We start from the raw sequence: 25,381 nt of genomic DNA on the forward strand, positions 1-25,381 counted from the left end.
CAGTGACAAAAAGGCTTTAAGTATTTACTAAAAAAAAAGCAGTTTTGTAGACACAAATAAAACAAAATCAGAAGTGCTTGTTAATGAACTTAGAATAAACAATTTAAAGATATCCTTTCCTTAGTGTAGATTTACACATCCACTTATCTCATTGATAACAATTTGACAGATAAGCGAAGTCTCCATGAACATACAATTGATAACGATATAAAACTGAGTCATTAATATTCATTCTATCAAAATCTCAAGTTTTTTAACACAAAACCTGTAGTAGCCAACTTCTATCAGCTTCAAAAAGACTAGATATTTAAAGCTCCCACTAGAGTTAAACAAATTTTACTATTACTGACTCCAGCAGGAACAGAAATGCCAGCAAGCATTCAGTAAAGAGATGATTTTTGGAGTACAGGAATGACTAACTCTATCAAGGAAAACCACTTTCAAGCAGATTAGAATCTAGTGAAAAAACAATCCACATTAAGCATGCTTTTCATTTTCACTGCCTGTATAACATGGAAAAAGTATTTATTCTTGTATGTTAAAATACTAAAAGACGTTTACATCTAATATATGAGAGGCAGTCAGGAAAATTACATTTCAAGAATGCAGACTCTAAAATCATGGTTTGTATTACTCTTGTTCAACTTCTGCTTTGCTATGTTTTCTTTCTAGTTTCACAAAGGTTCATCTATAATATATTTAGATATAATAACATTTATAGTTTAGACAAAATGTCATCCATATAGGATGCTGAAAGTTAATAAATGTTAATGTTTTCTATTTCTTAATATCTTTTCTAATCCTTTGCCTTTCTTGTCACTGTCTGTCTTCAATTTATTTTTTCTTAACGTTTCAGGTCCCCATTACAAGACTGCATGAAATTCATCAGTATACTAATAGTTGAATTTTCCAATGCCCTTGTCTAACTTTAAAGGGTGAAATGCCTATAGTAGTTACAATTTATGATTTATGCCCTCCTCTGGACTTGCTCCAACATTTTCATGTCCTTCTTATGATGGGGAGACCAGAACTGGATGCAATATTCAAGGCAGGGTCTCACAAGAGAACAAAGGAGAAGAATCACCCCTCTTGACCTGCTACTGTAAACTCACTCTGCACACAACCTGTATCTGTGCCTGGGGTTGGCCTGACCCAGATAAAGGACCTTGAACTTTGACTTGGTGAACCTCAAGCAACTTGCACTGATGCACTTCTCAAGCCTGTCACAATCCTTCTGGATGTGATCCCTTCCCTCAAGTGAATCCACTACATCACACAGCTTGGTGTCATCTCCAAAACATCTGATTTCTCCAGGCAGGCACTTTCACCACATTTACATGGGAAATTCCTTACTTGTATGTAGAATAAAGCTACATTGCAGCTGTGTCAACAGCTGCTGCAGTGAGGTACAAGTCGCAGCCAGGATTTCACAACTGAAACACAGATGAAATTTTGAAAATGGAAGAATCAGAGTAATGCTTTCATGCCCTCATCTCATCCACCTCAGAAAACACTGTTCATTAAAAACATTCTATCAGAAAGGAAATTACAATTTTTCTTCTTTTACTGTTTTAACATTTTCAAGTGGATGTGTGAATTTAAGCTATTTTTCTTCTACAATTATTTTTTATATTAAAGGACATCTAAATAATGCCAAAAATAGAGTAAAATACACACACAAAAGTGTTTTATAAAGCCTCTGAGTTAACAATTTATAAAAGTGACTGAAAATTCTAAACATCTGTTTCAGAAAAGTTGTATAGAGAGTGCCCATATGAATCTCTTTGTATTTTAGGACACCGAGAAAACAAGACAAGAACAGACTTTGGTTCATTCTGTAATTACTTATTTTTTGTTTTCTCTGATAACTGCTAAACAAAATATCAAGATTAGGATAGCCTTACTACCTTGGCTCTTCCATCACCAGTTCTGCCTGGAGATGCCTGAAAAGTACCAAACTTTTCATTTAATTACATACATTATTAGCTGGATAACAGACAAGTTTATACTGATTCACTTGTCAAATGTGTGGACTACTTCTCTTTATGTGCGACAAAGGAGAGTCCTAAACATTGTATAGGAAGACACTCAAGGATTTGGAAGAGAGATGTTCTGAAGACAAAATTCAAAATGTATGTGAAATGAAACAGATTAAATACTAAATTTTAAGCGAACTCTAGCTATTCTGATCAGATTTCGACCACCCTGAAAACATATTAACAAGCTGAAGATTAACTGATTAATTATGCCTAAGAGAAAAATGTATTAGTGGTATTCACATTTTGATGAAAGGTTCTACCACATGTCATAGAAGAGAACAGAAACCAGGATAAATTTTTTCTACTTCATTTTTCCATTTGAAATTTTCCATTTTATGAACAAGATCTTATACAACATGGAAACTCACAATTTTCTCTTAGTTTGGTATGACACACAAAACGTGTAAGCTACAAACAACTCATGCATAAAATGCTATGATATAAATCTTTGAATTACAGATACTTTCCTGATAACATTGCCACACAGATAAACCTAATAGTGCCTGTGTGTAGAAGAATGCATGAAAGTTCTCCCCAAAGCCTTTGAACATTTCCCTACATTAAGATTTCAGAGCTGTGCATGCTGCAGGAAAAAAAGAGCTTAATCTGCCATTGCAATAAACTATGACTGAGTTTAATTCCACATGCAGCTGATAAATATGGGAAATTTCCAACATTATGCTCAGATCACTCTCAGTCAGTCCACTGCATTCTTATAAAAAATGGAATCTGATATTTGATTCCATTTTAATTCAGGGGGCATATCAGTACGTTAACAAGAAATCTCCAACAGGTTTTTGCCAGTTGGTTTTCAATCAGAAATTAATTGTAATCAGGCCAGGTTACAGCCACTAACAAAAGGAATGAGAATTCATCTGCCTCCAGGGATTTCATCTGTTTCCTCGCTTCTCAGAATTCATTGAAAGAGATGATAGGAAAAAATCAGTTTACAGTAAATTATTCCCTTGTACAGTTCACAAAATCTCAGTGTTGCTGCACGATACACAGCTGAGGAGGTAGCTGAGCACTTACTGGTTTATCAAAGGGTAAACGGTTAGAGTACCAGCAATGCTACAAGATTATCTCAAACATTAACACCCAGAAGAAAGATTCTAGGCATAGCTTTCATATTGAGCAGGCTGACACACACAGAAACCAGAGATGACATCTTTCTTTTAGAGTTACATAATTTCTCACATGACTTTGCTTATTCTTACTTCAACATTACATGCCAAGATAAGGTTTACATAGGCAAGAATAGACATTCAAGTAAAAAAAAATATATAATTTTTAATTATTTGTTTTTCTGTATGGGAAACACTACCAAGTCTGCAAGTAAACCTTCTCCAAAGGCACAAAGCATAAATGGCAAAATTGTTTATATGAGCTCATCTGAATGACCTTAAAAGACTTTCTTCTGTTTTCTCAAATAGTATGTTCTGAGGAAAACCACTCTAAAAAGACAAGAAAAGGTCACTGTGATACTGTAGATGGTGATGATAAGGAACCTAGGAATCTTTCTAAAACTTAGAGATGCCTTCAGATAGCGAGTATATATTTCACATCCACTTAATATTTAATAAATAAGTTAAAGACTGCACATAGTATCTAACGTGGTAGGGTAAACAGAACAAAGGAAAACTGTAAAACACACAGCAGGGTGCCTCTTCAGTCAAACATACTGCATTCTAGTAAAAATCTATCCTTTTGGAAAGCAGACGGTATTTCACCATGGACCAAATTGTAGCTCTGCTGATGGAAAGCCTTTTCTTGGGGCTTTTTGTGGGTTTCTGTTTGATTTTTTTTTTTAATTTGTATTTTATTTTATTTTAAACTACTACCTCAGCTTCAAAGAATCCTACCAACAGACTTCAGAAGAAATGTGCTGGTTTAATGTGCTTCATATGTACACTAAAAAAAAGATTAAGACAGTTCATTTTCTAGATGATTCCCACTCTCACATGCCTAAAGTTAGGATACCTATGTATCACCAAAATATTTGTTCACGTTCTTCTCACATTTTTGTCAAAGTAAACAGCCAGTTTGTTTCCTAGGAGCTTAGTACAATATCTATTCGTGGTGCAACATTAAAGAATGCTGCTACACATATGAATGCAGAAGTTATGCTGAAATAAGACTAGTCAAACAATGAGATCAGCAGGACCAAACACAAAGCTAACTTGTCTGAAGTCACAAATTGGAGTGCAACAATGTTCAAATTGCAGAACCATTATTAATATTTAAAACAAAGTTTCAACATCATGTCTGTTTTTAAGAGCAAAGCAACTGGGAGAAGCTAATGTGCTGTGAGATTCCTTGTGTAATTAAAAAAAAAAAAAGTTTTTAGCAAAACCCACACAACATCATTGTCTCAGCAATGAAAAACAAACTTACAGTGACACTGGTCACAAAATACGAACTTACCACTTGTCAAAATCAGTTAAATGTTAGAACCTATTTCTATTCTCGGTTTGCAATTCCAAATCTAGACTCTTGTCTTTCACTGTCCTGTGTATTAGCCGTAGGCATCTGTGTGACAATAGTAGGTAAGAAAGAAATGTATGGAACTAACAGTCTCTATGAACTGGATAAGCTAGAATATTCATTTGCAAGTCTCCAGTAGTGCTTAGTTTTATTCTAAAACTCTAGTACTTTCTAACACAGTAGGAAAATACTTGCAGATATTATCTTAAAAATGATCCTAGAAGAGAAACAGACCAGATAGGACATCATGTTTTTGTGTATTAGAATGCAAATACACACATCTTCCAGGTTTATTCTATGGGGAAAAAAAAACACAACACAACAAACAAAAACTAAATATAACCAAAGCAGGGTTAACTTCTCAATGCTTCTCTTATGCACAGTAGAATAAAGAATTAATACTGTTCTTTCATTGATCATAGCCAGCTGTCAGGGCACAGTTAGTCTGCTTTTTGCCACCTCCTAATCCTAGATGTTTTTCAGCTAGCATCCCTTCTTTACTCTCTAGAGCCTTCATAACTAGATTTGCAGTGCCCATCTTCTTTAATACTCCCAGTTATTTTCCCTAGCTAGACAAGTGTTTTCCATAGATTACATATATCCTGAACCAATGTACTATAGAAAGAAAGTAAAAGGTCTATGATGAAAGTAAGAGGCTTTTACTTTGATTAAAAAAAAAATCCAGAGTCCTAAATCCTGAAAACTAGAAAGACCGTTCCCTGCTCAGATCTTCTAAAACAGTGACAATTCAACGTATTCCACAGGGAAAGGCCAATAAACCACTTGCAGCTTGAATTCACAGTTGGAAATTACTGCATCACAGTAATTCCTAGAATTTAAAATCAGACAAATTCACACTTGCAGTAATTTCATGTATGATCAGCAAAGCAGTTGTGTTGTCACATAGCAACACAAGCTCCATGATCCACCTGAGGAACCCACTTAGTTTTTGGTCTACCTTATTTCCAGTGTACACTAATGTGAATTGCTAAGGATTTTTTTTACACATGGAGCAAGATCAGAGATGTCTCCAACAGCTGCAGTCATACTTAACTTCTTATCTCTTGCGTCCTTTAAAAGTACCGTAACATTTAAAATAGCTCCTCTGGACACATCTACTTCGTGTATCATTGTAATAAGAAAATTCTGAATCATCACAGAAAGTCTTCAGTTGGTAAACAGTTTTTAAACTTTCCACTAAGGGATAAACAAAGCCAAAAATGTTTGGTGCAGTTGGTTTAATTCGAGATGACCTTTGCAAAGGTGAAATACTTTTAGGATATGATTTTGTAACCAATGGAAGAGAGATGGCAGCAATAAAACTAAATGGAAAATAGAGTTTACTACAATATGAAGCTCATCAAATATTTACCTCCCTCAAGTGTGCAATAGACATAGAAGTGCATAGGCTGAGCATTTTCCCTATTGGTGTATGAGAGCTTAGTACACATTGAGTTCTTAAGCATGGTTTTGCTATCAGATCTCATGCAGCAATGACAATTTTGCATGTTCTATGTTACACCTAATTAATGCTGATAAAGCCAAGATATTCAAAGAAAAGACACTGTAAGATTTATTTTAATCAAAAGTAAAACTACTACAACCAAATGCCAACCCCTTACTCAGTGTTGCTAAGAATAGAACAATGGCTGCAAGGTGAATTTTGTTAATACTTTAAAATTCCCGTCCAGAAAAACCCAATGAGCATGTAATGAAACAATAAATATTTGTGTAGACAAAGTATTATCATATTCCTTCAAAATGCACAGGATCCAGGCAAGCAAATGAGGAATTTTGTTCAGATATAACGCAACATTTTTCCTGTTCCTCACCCAGCTACACTGCAACTTTACACTCTTCTGCTCTGTGGATTTTCTGTTTCAAGTTCCTAGCATCAGGATTTTTTGCTGGGGAGATAGATCAACATGATGTTTTTTCATTAGTTCTGGATTTTATCTCATCTGCCAAGGTTGCAGAATGATGTGGAATAAATGAACACCTGCTCTTGAAAAGGAAGCTGTCTGAAACGCCAGGCTTTGGCAAGATCAGTATAGAATATGCATGTCACCCAGAAAATCTGTTACAATGGCCAGTTGCCAAGTCATTTGTTCCCAGTGAAACACAGGTTAAAGCTGCTGTCCAGAATCTGTCTTTAGAAGACAAAGAATCAAGTGGAACACAGCCAAAGTAGAAAATAACCCCAATATTCATAAAACATGTATTTAAACAAAACAAAACAAAAAAGACAAATAAAAAGATGTTAGGTCCTTTTTTTCCTACCACTTCTAAACAGCTAGAAATAGCTCATTTTCACTGATACACTAAGTAATGATTCAGCCAGAACTGAGTCATGAGTTCATTATTCTCCATGGGGAGAAAAAATTGGTCAACATATTTTATAACAAACCAACTTTGGTGGAAGAAATCTAGTACAAAACCTTGCTTAAAATGTGTATTTTGTAATGAAGTGGGGAAAAAATATAGCTATGCAAATAATTTTTGTGTACTTAGTTTTTCTGTTGTGTTTTGGTAATGAGATGTACAGCTTCTTGTATATTCTGACGGATTTATCCTATGTGAATAGAACATTAGTGGGGATTAGTATGAAATAACCTGTAACTTTGAAAATCTTCATTCAGAAAATTTGACTAAATAATCATATATTTTAAGTTGTGAAATTCTCAAAATACGTAGAAGTAGTCTTTAGGTATGAAAATCTCAGGAGAATCAACGGCAGAGAAGTATTAATACCACTTCTGATACTTGTTAACCATTCAAAACTTCTAGCTGGCCATAAATAACATAGAATAAAAGTGTCTAGAGAAATCAGGAGAATTTACTAGTCATTCTGAATTATACTCTCCTTTAGTCATGTCCCTACATAAGTTCACCATTCCCTTTTTTAGTAAAAAGTTCATGATCTGACCCAACAGAACAAAAAATCCTGGAGAGGAAGAAGAAAAAAATAAGTTAAGATTAATATCAGACATAAGTATAGAGATGAAATTCAGAAGTGGTAATCTATAACTGTATTTCAATTATCCCAATTTTAAAAAAACCCAAAAAAATAAAAAGCAAAACAAAACCCCCACAAAAACATCCCCACCCAACAAAACTTTTCAAGGTTAATTTCCTTATGACAAAATATGGCAGACATACACCCATCACAAAATCATGAAGTTGAATTTCACCTTCTCACCAAGCTGTAAATTACAAATAGAATCATAAAATCAACCAGGGTGGAAGAGACCTCCAAGATCATCCAGTCCAACCTATCCCCCAGCCCCATCCAGTCAACTAGACCATGGCACTAAGTGCCCCATCCAGTCTTTTCTTGAATACCTCCAGGGACGGTGACTCCACCACCTCCCTGGGCAGCCCATTCAAATGGCAAATCACTCTCTCTATGAAGAACATCCAGCCTAGACTTCCCCTGGCACAACTTGAGACTGTGTCCCCTTGTTCTATTGCTGGTTGTCTGGGAGAAGCACCCAACCCCCACCTGGCTACAATAACATAAGGAAAGTTAAACATTATTGTTTAATCTGAATGCCAGGACACAAAAAACCCCATCTAAATTATCAGCTTTAAATAAAGCATTCGTTGAAAAAGAAGTTCTTATGCATGGCCATTTCCTGATAGAGCACTGATAAATATCTTCAAAAGACAGAAATTATAGTGGCCTAACAACTTCCACTAATATAATATTCCTAAATTACAGTTTGGGCTGTCAGCAACAACCTAAGTGTTTAATGGGGAAATATAAGGTAATTAAGTCATAGTTCTCAAATACTATGTTTATGAGAGCACATTTACTTCTAAAGGCTGTGCAGTGTGTGTTTGGCAATCTTAGTTTGGCTACTTGAAGCAGATTCCATTACTCAAACAAACTAAAAATTATATGTAAGAGCATCATTCCCTTTACTCAATAAATGTGTATCTCAGTGCAAAATTGGGTAAAATATTTTTTCTGTATCTTTCAAAGAAGAAAATCAAATAAAAACACATTTTAAACAAAATGACTACAATAAATATAGGTTTCTCTAAGGAACAGTTTACTTAGCAAATTTTAAGGAGTGAAAAAATGAATTCATAAGGTGAGTATAACAAAGTCATGCTCACAGAACCCTCTACTTCTATGGAAATTATGTTGTTGCATTATTTGTGAAATTTCTTCTACCTTGGTGCTTGTTTTAAAGACAGTTTCATCTGTCAGCATCTTTCAGAAGTCCAGCTGTCTTGGAAGTCTGCAAACAATGTAATCTTCTGGGACCTACTTGGCATCCATAAATGTTATACTCTTAAATTTTATTTTCAACAGATCAAAAAGATAGGCATTATTCTTTTATGTTTAAAAGGACAGTATTTAATAAAACAGTAGCTTTATTCTAAAAATAGTAACATTTTTTGCTCTTCTATAGCTGAATATGGAAGGCAGTTACAGGGTGGGTTGGGGTTTTTTTTGACAAACATCATGTGGCATATTCAAGCTGAAGTGATGAGCTTGCTTAGCTGAACATTATTTTGTCTTCAGTCAAAGGTCTGATAACAAAGCTTTAGCAAAATTCCACCACATTTTCTCTTTTCTTAGTATTATCTCCATCTTGAGTCTGAGATACCTCCTCATAAGCTTTTTACCTGATTTCTTCCATAAAATATCCATGTTGCAGAGTTCAGTTCAGGATAAGATTTACTATCACCAGTTAAATCTGGAATAGCCTGCACAAGATTTTAAAGAGCACGAAGCCTTGCAGAACTTAAGAAAGGAAACCGAATGAGAATCTATCTTCGTTATTTAAGTGTGGGTTGGTTTGGGAGTTTTCTTGGGTTTTTATCTTCTACAATTAACAGGCATTTAGAAATGTTACTATTTATAAAACTTGTTTGCCCTTTTTATTCTTATATTTGACTTATAGGTATGTGAAATGCCAAAGCCCTGAAATTAAGCTTAAAGTGAGACTGTGTAAATAACTCCCCCTCCAAGGAGAAAGTTCTCACGGGCAAGTAGGAGGATTTAAAAAATATTCTACTCTGACCTCAAAAGACATGGTCCTCTTAAAAAAACGATGTAGAGGCTGAGGGAGATTTAATTATATTCCTGATAAATTTGCAAGGAAATGCCAGAGGGTTTATTGATCATAAGGCTCCCCCTGCTCTGGTTAACGTACGATTTTGCTTTTGGGCAGTTAATTATATATGTCCTCCATTTACAGAAGTAGAACACTAAATTTCTCACTAACCATGAAAGATCATTAAGGCAGATGTCAATTTCAAAGATAATGGCCTAAAGACTTTTTAGGGCTTACAATTGAGCAATTGCCTCAGATTTCAACTTGTATGGATTTTTAGTTGTATCAACCTTACCATTGCCTCATAAAGTTGTTCTTGTTTTAGTCTTTACAACATGATTTGATCAAACTGTAGATGAAAAGGGTTGTTGTTGTTTTTTTTTTTCTTCTTTTCCAAAGAAGTTCTACCTGTCATAATATGGCTTACACAGCTGCAGTTGTCTTGTGGTGGCTTTGATTGCCTTCCCAGTCATAGCAGCTATAACAGTGAAGAGGTTCCTGGAACTTTACAAACTGGGAAGAGCAGATTCTGTGCTAACTTCTTCCTTCTTTTCATACAATTACAAAAAACATAAAAATCCTACAGCTGATGACACTGAGTTAAAACATACTACTAGATGTCATGAGGCAAGCATACAAGGAGTAACATATGCTGAATTGCACCACCTCTTTCACCTTTATTCTTGTTTGTTCCCTTTAACCCAGAAGGGACAGCAGAGTTGTCCCGAACATCTACACTGAGTATAGCATATTTGAGTCGTAGAGATCTTAATCTCTATCAGATGATACAGAAAGAGAAAGAAAACAACTTTAAGAGCCATCTAGGCCACTTCCTACAATCACAGAGAAAGTGATCATAACCAACTTTTATCAACTTTCTTGTCAATGGATAGTCTGTTATTTCTTTTTAAAAGGAATTTCTCTGAAGTAACTTTTTCAATACATTCTCATCCAACAGCTATTATTTTCTTCTACCCATTAAAGAGCAAAGGTGTAACCTCTCTTTTTATTTCCAATTCAAGAAGATGAAAGAGAAGAGGGACAATTCTCCAAAAGCAGAGGAGCTTTGCAGATTACTTGTGAAAATCACATCTTCAAGAAAAAAAATAAAACAAATAGCCAAGGGAAATGAAGACCCAAGAACTACATTTATCCTCAATTATCCATTTGGTTCACTGTCTGGATCTATCACTATAATATAAATAATGTTTTACACTGTTTATTACGAGTCCTTATTTCCTGTTAAATATTAAAATTCCTTTAAAAGCCCTGGTTACAATCTTTGTCCTGCTCTTACTGCTGAAAAAAAACAATGACAGTGCAAGGAAATGGTCCAATGGAAGAGCTGTTTTAATAAGCTCTCTACAGCTGCAATCTAGAAAAAGGCTTCAACAAAAAATTCTTTTCCAGCTGTACTCTCATTTTTACTGGGAAATCTGATGGCAGAATAATGGGAAAATGTGTTTACAGATGCTGAATGGTAAGAAAAACAAAGTATCTATTGTTTTAATAAAAGAGGAAGAAACAGAATCCTACAAGGGGAAGGAAAAGCATGGGCTGGGTTTCTCCAAGTTGGTAATACATACAACTCACAAGTCTACTGATCTTACTAAAAGGTTTAGAACTATATCCACACCACAAGAGTACCTATGCAGTACGGATTAGTAGAGGCTGATTTGCACTTTGTATTCCTCCTGATAATTTTTTTTTTAATATCTCAAACTAGAAGAAATTATCATATGTGCATTTCTTGAGGCTGAAGATATCAGGCTTCACTCTGTAAGATGTAATAAATACAATACTACTTGCTCTATAACAAAAATACAGCAGGACTTGGGAAAATAGCTTCTGAACAGACAGAAAATCCTCTACGTATTTCCTCAGCTGTAGGAACACTGTAATATGTTGGACTCTTTTAGTTTGAGTACTCTGAAACAATTTTTGCTCCTAAAGCCACTCTGTTAGTGTCAAATTCCCCCATTTGCTACCCCATTAAATTCTACCTAAACCCACGTGATGTAGATTGGAGTTACAACAGACAATTTTGTCTGAATCTTTTTCCATCTACCAAAATGCTCCTTCCATTAATAGAAAGTTGTAGCCATGGCAAAGAACCTCATATTGCACACACTCAGCTCAGCAACATTTCCTTCTAGAAATTGTTCAGGTTAAAAAGAAATTTCAAGGCAGCAGTGAGATTAAGCTTTATCTAAATATGAAGAAACAAAGAGTCTAATGAAACCAGAACATTCTGCTATTTGATGTTAGTTGCCTGAGCTTCATTCACAGCATCAATTCTTCATATATTTGCACCATTATACACCCACAAGAAGTCTCCTTTTCTTTAAAATAGAGCTTTAAAGAAGCTTCAGAGAATATAGAGTAATACTCCTAGATACCAACAACACTACCAGTTATCCGGAATATACTTGTTCCCTGCTTATACCTGTCTGATGTGACATATCACATAATGAAATCTGAAGCAAAGCAAAACAAAATCCCTCACGCTAAAATAAACCCTCCACAAAGTTCATAACTATTTGTATTCAGTAGGGATCACTACAAATAGCTGAAATGAGGAAGAAGAAAATGGTAACCAACTTGGGGATTATCTTGAGTTTTACTTTGCATGCAGGAATTTGGCTAGTAATGGTAGTTGTTTTATTTTTCCACAAAACTAGATATGAAAAATCATGGTGTTTACAGAAAATACCCATGATCGTACTCCTTTAATTACAACTGCTTTTACAAATGACAAGCTATGATGGAAACTGTGATATCAGAAACATTCCTGTACTATGTTAATTTAGAAATTAATTGATGAAATGAAATTTCCATTTAAAAAAAAAATCAGTTATTTTACCCAAATCAGTAAAGGTAGAACACAATGTAAGTTAAGTATCAGTCTTTCAGTCAGCAAATGCCAACCTAAGCACAATTTGAACAGATTCTTGATCAATGTTTCCATTTAAAAAAATGTTACTGATTGTTCATGCTCACCTAGTCAAATACACCATCCCTCACTGCTTGACATAAAAATTCTGAAGCCGTAGCTACTACTCTTTATATACATTTTTCCTAATGACTAAATTTGTAGACAAGCTGCCACAAGCACAGCTTTATGTCTGAAATCATTTGACTGGATTCATTTCAGCTGTCACTCAGGATATGAGCAGAATACCAATTCTCTGAAACACAACCTATTTGTACAAGCTCTTCCTGTAAGAATATCTTTTCTGGAAAGTCAGAATTCAGAAATGTGTCATAGTACTGTGGTTTAAAAAAAAAAATGAATCCTATGAATAAATAAGAGATTCCCAACGAGCTACTAACTGCCAAAAGGCCTGGCAAAGCCCTTATTCTCTCACTGGCTGTGAGTGGGCTCTTCTGTGTATTGTTCAGATATTAGCTGTCTTTGTAATGTACCAAAGCACCTATAAATGTACACTGCCAGGCACATATGTGGTTATAGAAGCCACAAAGGATGTTCTGTGCCATATAAAAACTGCATTTGAGGTTAATAAAGTTAGCTTAATCCAAGTCAATGAAAAATTTTAACGTACTACCGGAGTTTCATTAAATATTAACATTTCTTACATAATACAAAAGAAAAAAAATAAAGAAGTCCCAACTTTTTACTTACAAGCACATCTTTGTATTTATAAGAAACTAGAAAAAGATTATATTTGGTTGCTTTGAGTAGTATTACAAACCCCATAAAAGTTCCCTTGCTTCATCATCTATGGCTTAACACGATGAAAAAAAAAAAAAAAGTATAAATATTCCAGTTGGTAATGCCATAAACTTGTGTTTTCCAGGCCATGTGTAACTGCTTCTATTTCTTCACTAAAGTGCTTTCAAGATAAGACCAGTTACATAACATGTTATCTTTCAGACTACTGATGGGAATCAATTTCTGCATAGTTTATTAGTAAGGGGGGAAATATTGTTAATCTCATGCAGTTATTAAAATCTGGTATTAGCTACTTTAAAAACATCATTGCACCTCAAGATCAAAACTCATAGAAACTTTAATTCTCTTCCCCTTTAATGACTCCACATACCATCCTGCTCTAGGGAAGGGCAGAAAAGGCACAAATAAAACATGGGACAGGGCCAGTCTGCAAGAGATACAATCACAGATATCTTAGGCGTATCAGCACCTGTCAGAGGCAAAAGATACCTTTCGGCTTAAATTGAGAACACTAACAGGTGGCAGATAAATGGGTGTATGTGTGTAGGAGGGCTGAATGCCAGAAACTGAATTTTTGAACTGTCAAGATGAAGTTTGCTATTTTCCAGCTGCAACAAGTACGACCTGTTTGTAAATTTTTATAACAGCTGGTACAAAAGTGCATGCCCCAGATCTTTTCAAGTTTTAGAGACACAAAACAGAACCATAAATCAGGATGCTGATCACACATTGTGCTTCTGCACACTAGCTGCTCAGATTGGGAAGTCAGGGATCTTGGGGCTGCGGAAGAGCAAAAAGAAAGGAGACTTGAGGGGAAAAGACGGTGAAGATAGTGGCAGAAGGAGTGATTCTAGAAATGGGAGAAAATCCAAGAGAGCAGCCAGCTGGATGAAGACAAATATTCTGGTGACCCAGGATCCTTGACTAGCAATGCTCGAAATGGGTAAGTACAAGCAGCACAAGAACCAGTTCAAGTTCCTGCCCAACCATGTTAGGCCAGCAGTAATCTGTGTACAGGAAAACTAGGATCTACTGAGGGAAACTATGATCTACTGAACATTGTGTTGGGTAGACAGAGACAAACAGGACAATGTGAGCTGAGGGTGTATAATATTCAAGTAAAGAAAAAGCTCTAGCCTAGTTGGTTCTTAAATCCTGGCATATAAATCAACTATGGGTTGATTACAGTGTCTCACTTGTGAGAATACCTGGAAAGTTAGACATCCTATATATTTCACAATGATGGTATCAGTACTGTATCTGTATATCACTTTCAAATAAAATGAATGTGGGTTTTATTAATGCAAGTAATTTCACAGTATCACAGTATCACAGTATCACCAAGGTTGGAAGAGACCTCACAGATCATCAAGTCCAACCCTTTACCACAGTGCCCAAGGCTAGACCATGGCACCAAGTGCCACATCCAACCTTGCCTTGAACTGCCCCAGGGACGACGACTCCACCACCTCCCCAGGCAGCCCTGAATCACACAAAGCATATACTCTGATGTGCATTACAAATGGACATAGACAGAATTTTTAAACGATGGTGAAAAAAAACCCTAAGATTTTTCTGCCTTACACACCAAAGAATTATACTAAAGTAAATATTTAGCTGTATTTTACTGCAGTAATTGTTTTCTCCTTACCAATTTCCCCTCTACATACACATTTCTATGTGAAACAGTAACAATGCAACTTTGGGGAAAAGATTGTGCTCAAGTGCAGTTGTTCTTCTGCTCTCCTGCTCCTGATCTGCAGATTTTCACAGCTGCAAGAGCTTAACAAGAACATAAGAATCTGCAGTGTACTATCAGAACATATTGAGAGCCTCATGGAAAGAATGGGCAGAGGCTCACTGAGATCATGGTTAGGAAATAAAACCAAACATTTTATTTCTAATTACTGTAGCTACTGGGAGGACAGGACTGTCTACTTTCTGGTACAACAATCAATCATCATCACTTCCAAGGCTGTTGATTATAGGCATTCAAAAAATTCTCTGCCTAAGTGACTTCTGTTTCTGCACAATCTTCACAGAGTGACATCTACATCTCAAATCACATTCTCCCTTGCTACTGCATCCCTCTGGGCATTCCAGAACTTCCCCAAAGTAACATAAAAACTCATACTAATTTATCTTTTTTATTGGATAAGACTGGGGGCAAAATCTATGCCAGGTAAGACATCTAGTAGGTACCAGTCTGTTCATGTAATCTTCTATTCCAGTCAACTGCCACCCCCTGACTCAGAAAAAGCAGCAGCGAATGCAGTAGGTAGACATGACCACAGATTACAGGTGGCTGATTGAGTTTTGCTCAGATTCTCCTGTCAATGACTATCTGTCCATCTATGGGAGCTTGCACAACTGGCCCTCTAAAGTGTTCCTTGAAAAACATAATGAATATCACATCCAGAAACATAGAGAGCACCAGGTATTGCTCAAATACAAAAGCTAGAGAGTCAAGATGGAAGATTTTAATAAAGTTCCGAAGTTGCATCATGGATAATACTACACAAACTTGAAGTCACAAAAGTCTCATTTCGACCTCCCCAAAAAGCATTCACTTTCAAAACTGATCACAGTTTCTGAAATCTATGATATACTAGAATTGCATAGCTTTTAGAGATTAAATTATCTTTTACATCTGGATATAGATGGGGCAAACATCCCACTAAAGACTATAAAAGATTGTGATAATCCAAACATATAGATAGAGGTGTGGTAAAAATCCAGTTTATAAAGTCTGACCTTAAATCCCAGACCAACACTAACATTAGTTAGATTTGCCTGCATATACAAAACCCAAAGCCTTTTATAAACTCTTACGTGCTATGAACCTCTACCAATTTGCACAAACTAGTTCCTCTGTTCATTGGGACTGCTTTAGCCTCAGGCAACAGAGAGGCTAAATTTTGGAGGCAAAGGTTTCAAATCTGGAACTCATACTGAGGTTTATCCCAATTAATAAGGTGATGTAGGGAATCATATCTGCCAGATCTTTTCAAGAAACCAGTTGTGTTCTCTGTGTACCCCTGGGGCTGGCACTTGCTATCCATCTCAGAATGAGTAAGCTCAGACTCTCTACAAATCTGTTGGTTGATATGCCAGACCTTTTGGGAAAGATCCAGGGCATTCCTCCGTCAAAGTCATTTCCGTGAGGCTGATGGCATAGATTTCACAAATATATCTGCATGGTAGAGAATGAACTCAATTGAATAAAACTGGACCTTTTTAGAGAGAAATTTCAATGAAATTACCAGAGAGAAAATTCTACATGTATTTTCAAAGGCAGACATTACAGAAAGGCAACTGTTTTATTCTTGAGCCTTCCCTGATGGTCTCCCTGCATGAAAACTGTATGCCAGCTAAAGGAGAATGCTGCATCCAGAAGAAATCACACTGTGTTGCAACTCCACATTCTTGACAGATGACAGCCTTGTAATTAAGTGAGCCAACAGTGATGCATCATGTGGTTGGAATAAACTTGGAATACATTTATATATGCTTTATGCAAGGCAGAATGAAAGTTATAACTTTTTTTTTTTTTTTACAGAAGACCACCTGAAAACATTAGCAGTCAGCAGTAGCATTTCATTATATCTGAGATTTAAGCTATGAAGTATACACATGACAAAATCTACATCATCCACATACAGTCACCTTAAACCTGGTTTTGTTCCTACCAAACGAATCTGTGACACACAACTGCGGTCAGGTGGAAATTCAGCTGATCTTTAAGGCCAGCATCATGTAACCAGGCAAAACATTACTGGAGCATCAGGAATACGTAGGCATCTTTGACTCCCCCATTCAGCAACTAAATATCTCTCAGAGATTAATAGTTTCCTATAAATTACTAAGTGAATTTACAACAGAAGTTTAAAACCACAAATACTCATACAATATCTCATGATCTTTGTAGAGCTATATGGTAAGTAAAAATAGTAAGGTACCAAGATCCATTCTAGAGATGTCTTTTAATACTTCTAAAACAAACAAACAACACAAACAAACAGAAAAATAAATCTTTTCCTGAGCATCAATTATAAATATCTGGGGGGGAGGGGAAAGGGGGAGAAGATTTCTCTGACTACTGGCAACCTAGAAAGTAACAGCATGAGTTTATGACATTTTTATTTTTACTAGCTAAAATTCTTCTGCTGAGACATTTTAGCAGTACCCCTAGCAAACTATTATGCACATAAAAATAACGCCTCTTTAAATACCGGGGGGGCAATAATTTGCCTTGTGAAAGTAATGTAATTGTTGCAATCATTTTTATTAACTAAGCAGCAATACCTACAGATCTGCATGTTTACAAAGAACTGTGCCAAAAATACTTTCGGAACCTAAGACAGGAGAGATGAAGGTACCAAATCTAGAGATCTATTTTGCATTACCAGTCAATTGGGTAGACAAGGTTGCACTATGCCATTGGAAAACCTGGTCCATTAAAAGGAAGGAAGGAGATTATCTATGGATGAGGTATAGAATCATAGAATCAACCAGGCTGGAAGAGACCCCCAAGATCATCCAGTCCAACCTATCACCCAGACCGATCCAGTCATCTAGACCTTGGCACTAAATGCCTCATCCAGCCTTTTCTTGAGCAGGATGTCTTACTGAGTACTAATGATATTTCAAAATTAATGTTTAACCCATGTCATCTTGCATTTCGTGTCCCAAATTTAAATGTTGTTATACTGATATACTAATAACATTTATGCATTCATGCTATCCTACAATATGCAATTTCAAGGTCTTACCAACCACATAATGCAATGCAGAGCCATGTGCCCAGGCACCAGGAATTTCTCCTATTCAGCAAGACCACTGACTAATGGCTTTGGGCACCCAGCCAGCAATGCACAGCATTCATACGTAACTTGTATGCCCACAGGAATCTAAAGGCTGCTGGTGCTTTGTGGGGACATACCAAAACAGGGAGGGTGTATAGCACAGGGAATTGAGTATGAAGGACTTTAAAAATTCCCAACTATGACAAAGCTACTGGCAGTAAGGTTTTTGCTAAAGATGGATGGGCTTTGGAAAAGAAATACTTTGGGAAAAGCCATTCAAACTTATTGTTGTGCCAAATGACACCTAGCCCTGAGAACACTTCAAAGAGTGGCCTGACAGGACAATCAAAATACAAAACTAAATGGCATGGAAAATATGCTGAAATAATTGCTACCATTTGGTCAAGAGGAAACAAAATAAGATGAAGAGGAAGATCCTTATCAGACTTTGCTACATGAATATACTGAGAGTAGTTTCAGTTATAGTTTTTTACCTAAGGATGTTATGATAATTTTTAACCATTCTGATTTAAGTGCTACTAATAAATATATATACACACCTGCATTTTTTATTAATTTGGTTCAAGTTAAATACACTTTCAGGGAACATATAATAGAAATTCCTCACCAAAGTGTATGGAGAATTTATGATTTTTAGGCCTTGTGAAACCTTAGCAATATCCCCATCACATGCTCCACTGGATCAAGCATGAAACAAAACAGGTCTTCAACAGAGCTGCACAGGATAAAAATTGGTAAAGCAGAGATCAGGAGAAGCAAAAGTGACTTATGTAAGGCTTGAGACACTCTGGTATTCAGTAAAATATTGGGATATCTCCTTCACTCCAATTGCCATAGGGACAAAATGAAGGTTAATGGAACAATAAGAAGTACAAACCACTGCAGTGAGTCGAACAAAGCAACTTTGTCAGGTCCTTCAACAATCAATCAGAGAGTATATGTTTTGTCCTCTGGAGGTTTGCATGCTATTATAAAACCAATAAATAGACTACCTGTGCAAGTTCTGGTTTTATGTAATGCTTTCCCTTTTTCTGTTTCTAGTGGTTTCCAGTGGTTTGAAAATGGAAGATGAATACTAGCATACTAAAGGAGAAACCATGGCAATTTCTCATATTTATCCTTGTAAAAAAAAGTCCATCACACAAAGCTGCAGTAAGGTATCACACTTAAGAAAATATGATCTTAAACTCATGAATAACAATAAACTTCTAGGGCCACTTGCCCAAAGAAAACCTCAGGAAAAGCTGTGGAAAATAAAACCTCTTCTTTAAAATTTTTATGAGCCATCATCCTTGTGGGAGTTGTTGAAGAAAAGAGAGAAGGGGGGTGGGGGTGGGGAAAGCAAGACTTGCTTTTGTTTCAATGCTCAAAGGGGAAAAGACAATTAAAAAAATCAAGTGATTAAAACCTTAATATTTGGCACTTAGCCCTTCTTCTTTAAAAGAAAATCATCAATTTTACCTACCCTTCTTAATATTATTTCTACTTTCTCTTTATTCCTTCATGCTTTAACAAAAGCCTTTCATATGTTCTCTTAGCTTTTCACTAAAATGAATTAATTTTCCTTTTATGCTTTTTCTTTTTTTTTTCTTTTTTCTTTCAGTGTAGCTAATGCTGATATTACTTTCATTATTACTTGGTTGCTTCCCTTTTCTTTCAGGAGCTATTTTTTTTCTCAGCCTTCCATCTTTAATTACATTATGAAGGCACTTGGCTTTTTTCCTGTTTCTTTCATTCTGTTCACTTGGAGATGTGATCAGTCATGCCTTAACCAGTGTGCTTTTTAAGGCTTCTCAACTGTGTTCCATTTGGGCAGATTTCTTTCTCATTTTTTACCTTACTAACTGAATTTTTTAATGCCTTTCAAATCTCAAAGTCTTGTGTGGCTATATGCTGTTACAGCTATTGCTTCTAAGTTGACTCTATGAAGGCTATTAACACAGGTATTAGAAGTCTTAATCTCATAGTTTCAAGTAATTAATTAGCAGCTTATTTTCTGATAATTTTCAATAGAAATAGTAAGTAACAGCACGGTTTTGTGATCAACTTTCCTATGGCATCTAAACCCACCAAAGTATTGTACCTTAGGAAAAACAATGCTCAGTCGCAGTACAGTTACTCAATCACACTACATATGTTGAAAACATGATATGAACTAATCAGTCAATTCAAAGGCATTTTGACAAAGATAAAGACTAAGAAAACATGCAAATAAAGGGAAGAATACTAATACGTATATATACATTTTAAAATAAGCATTACACAAATTAGATTTCTATTTCACACACTTTTTTTTCTTTTACCATCCAGATAGTACCATTATGATGCTTAGCACTTTACTGATGTCTCTGAAAATGAGGTCACTGCCTTGAAGAGCTTATAATTGAAACCCCTGTGAATTACATACTGAGTAAGTGAAGATAGTACATCTATCTGCCTGAGAGCTATGTAGACAAGATTATTCGGTGTTACATGTTACATATTTATGTTACTTTGAGTTCCAGGTTGTATGTCATCCAACACAAAACCAAAACCAAGCAAATGGTGAAGGGCTTAAGAAACAATTCTAGCCACTGTACTATTTTCTCATTTGCTTTTTCATAGATACAAGCTAAATGAATGGGTTACCAAGACAACCATTTCATGAAATCAGATTGTCAAAACCTGTTAGGAAACAAGTAATCTATAAAATGAGCCTCAGGCTAAACCTAAGTCGTCTGATGTGATGTAACTCTGAAATTACAACATAATTTCAATTAAAGCAAGTTGCACCCATTTGGTCTGCGAATGCTGACCATTATTACAACTGTCATTCTCAAATTCTTACCACTGAAAATAAACAATCTAAAGTGCAAGCAACTTAAAAGGCCATAGCAGTTCCACTATACCTTTTCCTGTTCCCTGTTCTTCAGTACTCGTTTTCATTGTGCTGACCACCACAACTGAAAGCATACTTCTGCAGAGCTAGCAGAAAAAAAGGTTCACGTTTTCCCAGCAAGAAAACAGAACTGAGGAGACTGTTTAGTATTCATAATATCGCATCTCCTTCCCTGCCCTGTCTAGGCGGCTAGAGTTAGACCCTGTGTATGTAAATCAAAGAATAGTGAGAGGAATTCATAGGTTGGACGTTTTTCCCAACCTCAGTGATCCTGTGAAAAAAAGGTTTGCAATTTCCACTTGTTTTTATCATTCCAACTTTGCTGCTCTTTTTCAAGTTCTCACATCTGTAACCAGCAGTTAATATTACAAACTTGCAATCAGACTTAATATCAAAGGAATGATGTGCTGAGAACATCATCAACAATCTCCCAGGGTGCATACCATTTTATTTCTCTTTGGTTTTTTATGCAATATACGCTTTTTACATGCACATAAAGAGCATTTTGTATATAAAACCACAGAAACACACACAGATCTTTAAAATTATATGCTCCTTATTTCACAATGCTCAAAAGAACTTTTCCTTTAAAAAATATTTAAGCTTAACTATAGCTTTTGAAACATTCAGAAATTTCTTTCAGTAGAATTTCTGGAATCTCTGGAAAACACTAGGAGCTCCAGATGGAAGAATTTTTTTGAAAGCTTGATTCAAAAGACTTCTGAATTTTGGCAGACAAATGCTGCATATGTTGTGTGGAGGTGATCTCCTGTGGGGGACAGGAAGATGATCTCTCAATGCACATTCACCAACTGTCATAAGGCTGAAAAGAATATGCATGTATTGTGCAAAGATACATACCAAAATTTCAACCCCTTAATTTCAGTGTAAAAGCTGAAAGAAATCCTAAAAGTGAACTGTGATGTTCTTCAGGGGATGAATTAAACATGCGTTTAAGTGTACAGACTATTGAAAAAGAAAAACCAAAACCCTGGTCCTTTTTAACCTTTATGCATATAACTCTATTTAAAAAATAAATTTTCAACAGCATGTCATATTGGGGTAGAAAATCCCATCCTAAGAAACCCATGCAACATAAACAATTTTCAGCTAAACTGAAGGTAAAAATGCAAAATTAAACATAAAATAACCATGCTAAACTAATTAGACAGCATGCTAGCCTATCTACTTAAAATGTTTACTGATTTATATATGTGTAATTGTTTTAGTAAAAAATGTACAGGTATATGATATGAATATGTGAAAATCACAGGAAGAAAAATTCTTCATTTCCTGTGGGATTCTTCTGCTACAAAGAAACACAGCTTACACCAAGTCAAAACCAGATTTCAAACCCATTCAGTTGTGACACGCTTTGTTGGTGACATACATAAAGTTCCCTCTTTACTCAGTAGGTCAAACCTCTATGCTAGGATGCAGTAGCATAGCATATATACTCTTTCAGAGAATGAAGAGTGAATGAAGCCAGTGAATGCTGTGACAGAATGGGCAAGAAGTAGGATCCCTAGGGTGAACAGGGATCTCAGTGCCCACATGGAGGTACTATTAGTCCCTGCATGGCCACCTATCTCTTTATGGTTCTTGAAACTATTTCAGTACAGTCGTCAAAACCTTCTCTGTTCTGCAGAGCTACACAAAAGACTGGCAAATAGCTTTTGAAACACTAAAATCATGAACATTTACCAGAGACAATCCCACCATGCAAATGTCCTTGAAGAAATGGTTTATATCCCATGGAGAGACTAAACACTGTCACCTCCCTTAGGTCATTAAATGAAGCTTATACCACACGATTCATTTTTAGAAAAACGAATTATACTCACAACACAGAACCAAAACAAAAATCTGGAGAGCTTTTTTCTTATAGAATAATCAAGGGCCCACAAACTAATTCCCAGAGAAATACAGAATCTCATTAAGGCAAACAGCCTCAGCGTTTTCTTTGCGTATTAGTGTTTCATGGAACAGAAAGCAGTCAACAAAAGCAGCTTTCATTATCAATTGCTTGTGTAAAAAAGATTGTATTCTAAACTTCCAGATTACAAATTATCTTAGTGATTATTGATAAACAGACACAATTTGTGCATATAGTGCACCTCCTATGAACGTAAAGAGCACAGAAATGGAAAAAATAGGTATCTGTCAGAAAAAAACTGCTTCTAAGTTGCTGTGAAGTTAATGTAGGGAAAAGAAGTCTTACGAAGGAAGACCTTAGTTTGTATTTTGAAAATTAATTATTCGACTTTTAAAAGACATCTTAGACAATCTTTAACAGTTCACAGAGAAAAGATCATTGTTGTGATAGGAAATGGAATTACTTAACAAAATATTCCCAAATTTAAAACAAGCATTTTTTCCAGACATTAATTTTATGTTGCTATGTAATAGATAGCATCCTGATGAAAGCAACTGAGATTTCATATCTTTAGTCTATTATTACAGAAACACAAAACAAATCAGTTTTTGAAAGAAGAATGTGCCCATAACTGACAATTGTACTTGAAGTGTCAGGTTATAGGGAAGATCCAATGAATATATGAGCCATTTACTCCATAACAAAGTAAAAAGCTACAGATCTAAAAGCTTCCAGGAACCTTTCAAAAATATGACCTCTAAAAAAGGGCAATGTGTTGTCTTGGTTCCCAAGAGAGCCAGCACAGATCAGGTAGATCCACCAAAGACCACGATCCATGACTGTTTGTAGTCTGTTCTCCCCAATAACAAGCAATAGGGAGAGAGGAAATGGCCTCAGGTTGCACCAGAGACACTTAGGTTGGACATTCACAAAAATTTCTTCACATAGGAGGTTCTAAAGCACTTGAACCAGCTGCTCAGGGAAGTGGTGGAGTTGCCAACATAGTTTAGTGGTGACCTAGCAGTGTTGGGTTAATGGTTGAACTTGATCTTAAAGATCTCTTCCAATCAAAATGATTCTATTATTCCGTAATTGAAGAAAAATCATTTTTGAAGAGACAAAGCTTGGATAACATTTAATGGCTCTGTGGCAGGATAAATCTACACAATAAGGAGCTCTGTTGCACTCATGGTTTTACTACAAATCTCAACTTCATATTCTCCTGTTACCCAGTACAGGATAAGCACCTACTATAAAGGAGATAAAAAAAACAAAGCAGGTCAATAATGTATTTATTCAAGATGATTTTTATGAATGTTCTGCCTTAGTTCAGGCCAAAGATCTTATGGCATGGGCTATACAACTTACTGTTTGGTACCTCAAACACACAGAAATATTAGAAATAAGGAGAAAAAAACTTACTCTTTCTTTTGCATGCCATATACAAAGCTTATTTAAAAAAAAAAAATCTCTTTAGATCCATCATACTCTTTCTTTCTTCTCCTTCTGCTCTTCCCAGCCAAAATGCCTTTGCAAAAGCAGTTCATAAGAATTTGTCTTTAATCTCAGAACACAGAACTGTCAGGGCTCAAAGGGACCTCAAAGATCATCCAGTTCCAAACCCTCTGTCATGGACAGGGACATCTCACACTAAATGAGGTCGCTCAGAGTTCCCCTGAGCCTGGCCTTAAAAACTTTCAGGGACTGGGCTGCTACCACATTCCTGGGCAACCTGTTCCAGTGTCTCATCACGCTCACAGTGAAGAACTTTTTCCTAACATCCAATCTGAATCTACCCACTTCTAGTTTTGCTCCTTTCCCCCTAATCTAATCACTACCCAACACCCTAAAAAGTTCCTTGCCAGCTTTCTTGCAGGCCCTCTTCAGATACTGGAAGGCCACAATTACCTCCCCTCATAGTCTCTTCTCCAGACTGAACACCCCCAGATCTCTCAGTCTGTCTCCATAGGAGAGGTGTTCCAGCCCTCTGATCATCCTCGTGGCCAAAGGATGTGTCCTAGACATGCTCCAGCATGTCTGCATCTTTCCTGTAATAGAGGCCCCAGAACTGGATGCAATACTCCAGGTGGTGTCTCACCAAAGTGGAGTAGAGGGGGAGAATCACCTCACTCTACCTGCTGGACACACTTCTCTTGATGCAGCCGAGTTCAGATTAATAAACTGTAAGACACTTAATGAATGAGTAAAAAATAAATTGCATTAATTTAAAACCATTAATTGGATGAGTAATCCCACCTACATAATTTAGAAGGCTGCTAAATATAGGAGTAAAAGGCAGAAGTATCAACACATCCATGGATGGAGTATGTGTTACAAGTACCATTGCTCCCCATCTGCTGATAAAGCAGAGCAGCATTCTCTGGTTAAGTACAATATAAGAAACAGTATAAAAAAGATGTTGAAATTGTACTGGTTTTTTAACTATTGAAATCCTAAGTAGTGGGTTTAGACTCTTATCTTTTGAGCCAGTGGCTGTAATTTGCACTTATCACAA

At 36.0% G+C, this 25,381-nt stretch overlaps 1 protein-coding gene across 2 annotated transcripts in view; it reads right to left on the reverse strand.

Moving 5' to 3' along the window:
* GPM6A (glycoprotein M6A) overlaps nt 1-25,381 on the reverse strand; it is a 108,728-nt gene that overhangs the window by 44,161 nt on the left and 39,186 nt on the right. Inside the window, exon 1 of one of the 2 annotated variants that reach the window (XM_064148879.1) lies at nt 21,001-21,068. The exons of the other annotated variant lie outside the window; for it this stretch is intronic. Within the exon in view, the coding sequence (XP_064004949.1) occupies nt 21,001-21,064 (64 nt within the window). The 5' untranslated portion in view covers nt 21,065-21,068. Of the gene's footprint in view, nt 1-21,000; nt 21,069-25,381 lie in introns of those variants that run through there. 2 annotated transcript variants of the gene reach the window in all.

Source organism: Pogoniulus pusillus, chromosome 9 (assembly GCF_015220805.1).
Source record: "Pogoniulus pusillus isolate bPogPus1 chromosome 9, bPogPus1.pri, whole genome shotgun sequence".
In the NCBI taxonomy this organism is placed as follows: domain Eukaryota; kingdom Metazoa; phylum Chordata; class Aves; order Piciformes; family Lybiidae; genus Pogoniulus; species Pogoniulus pusillus.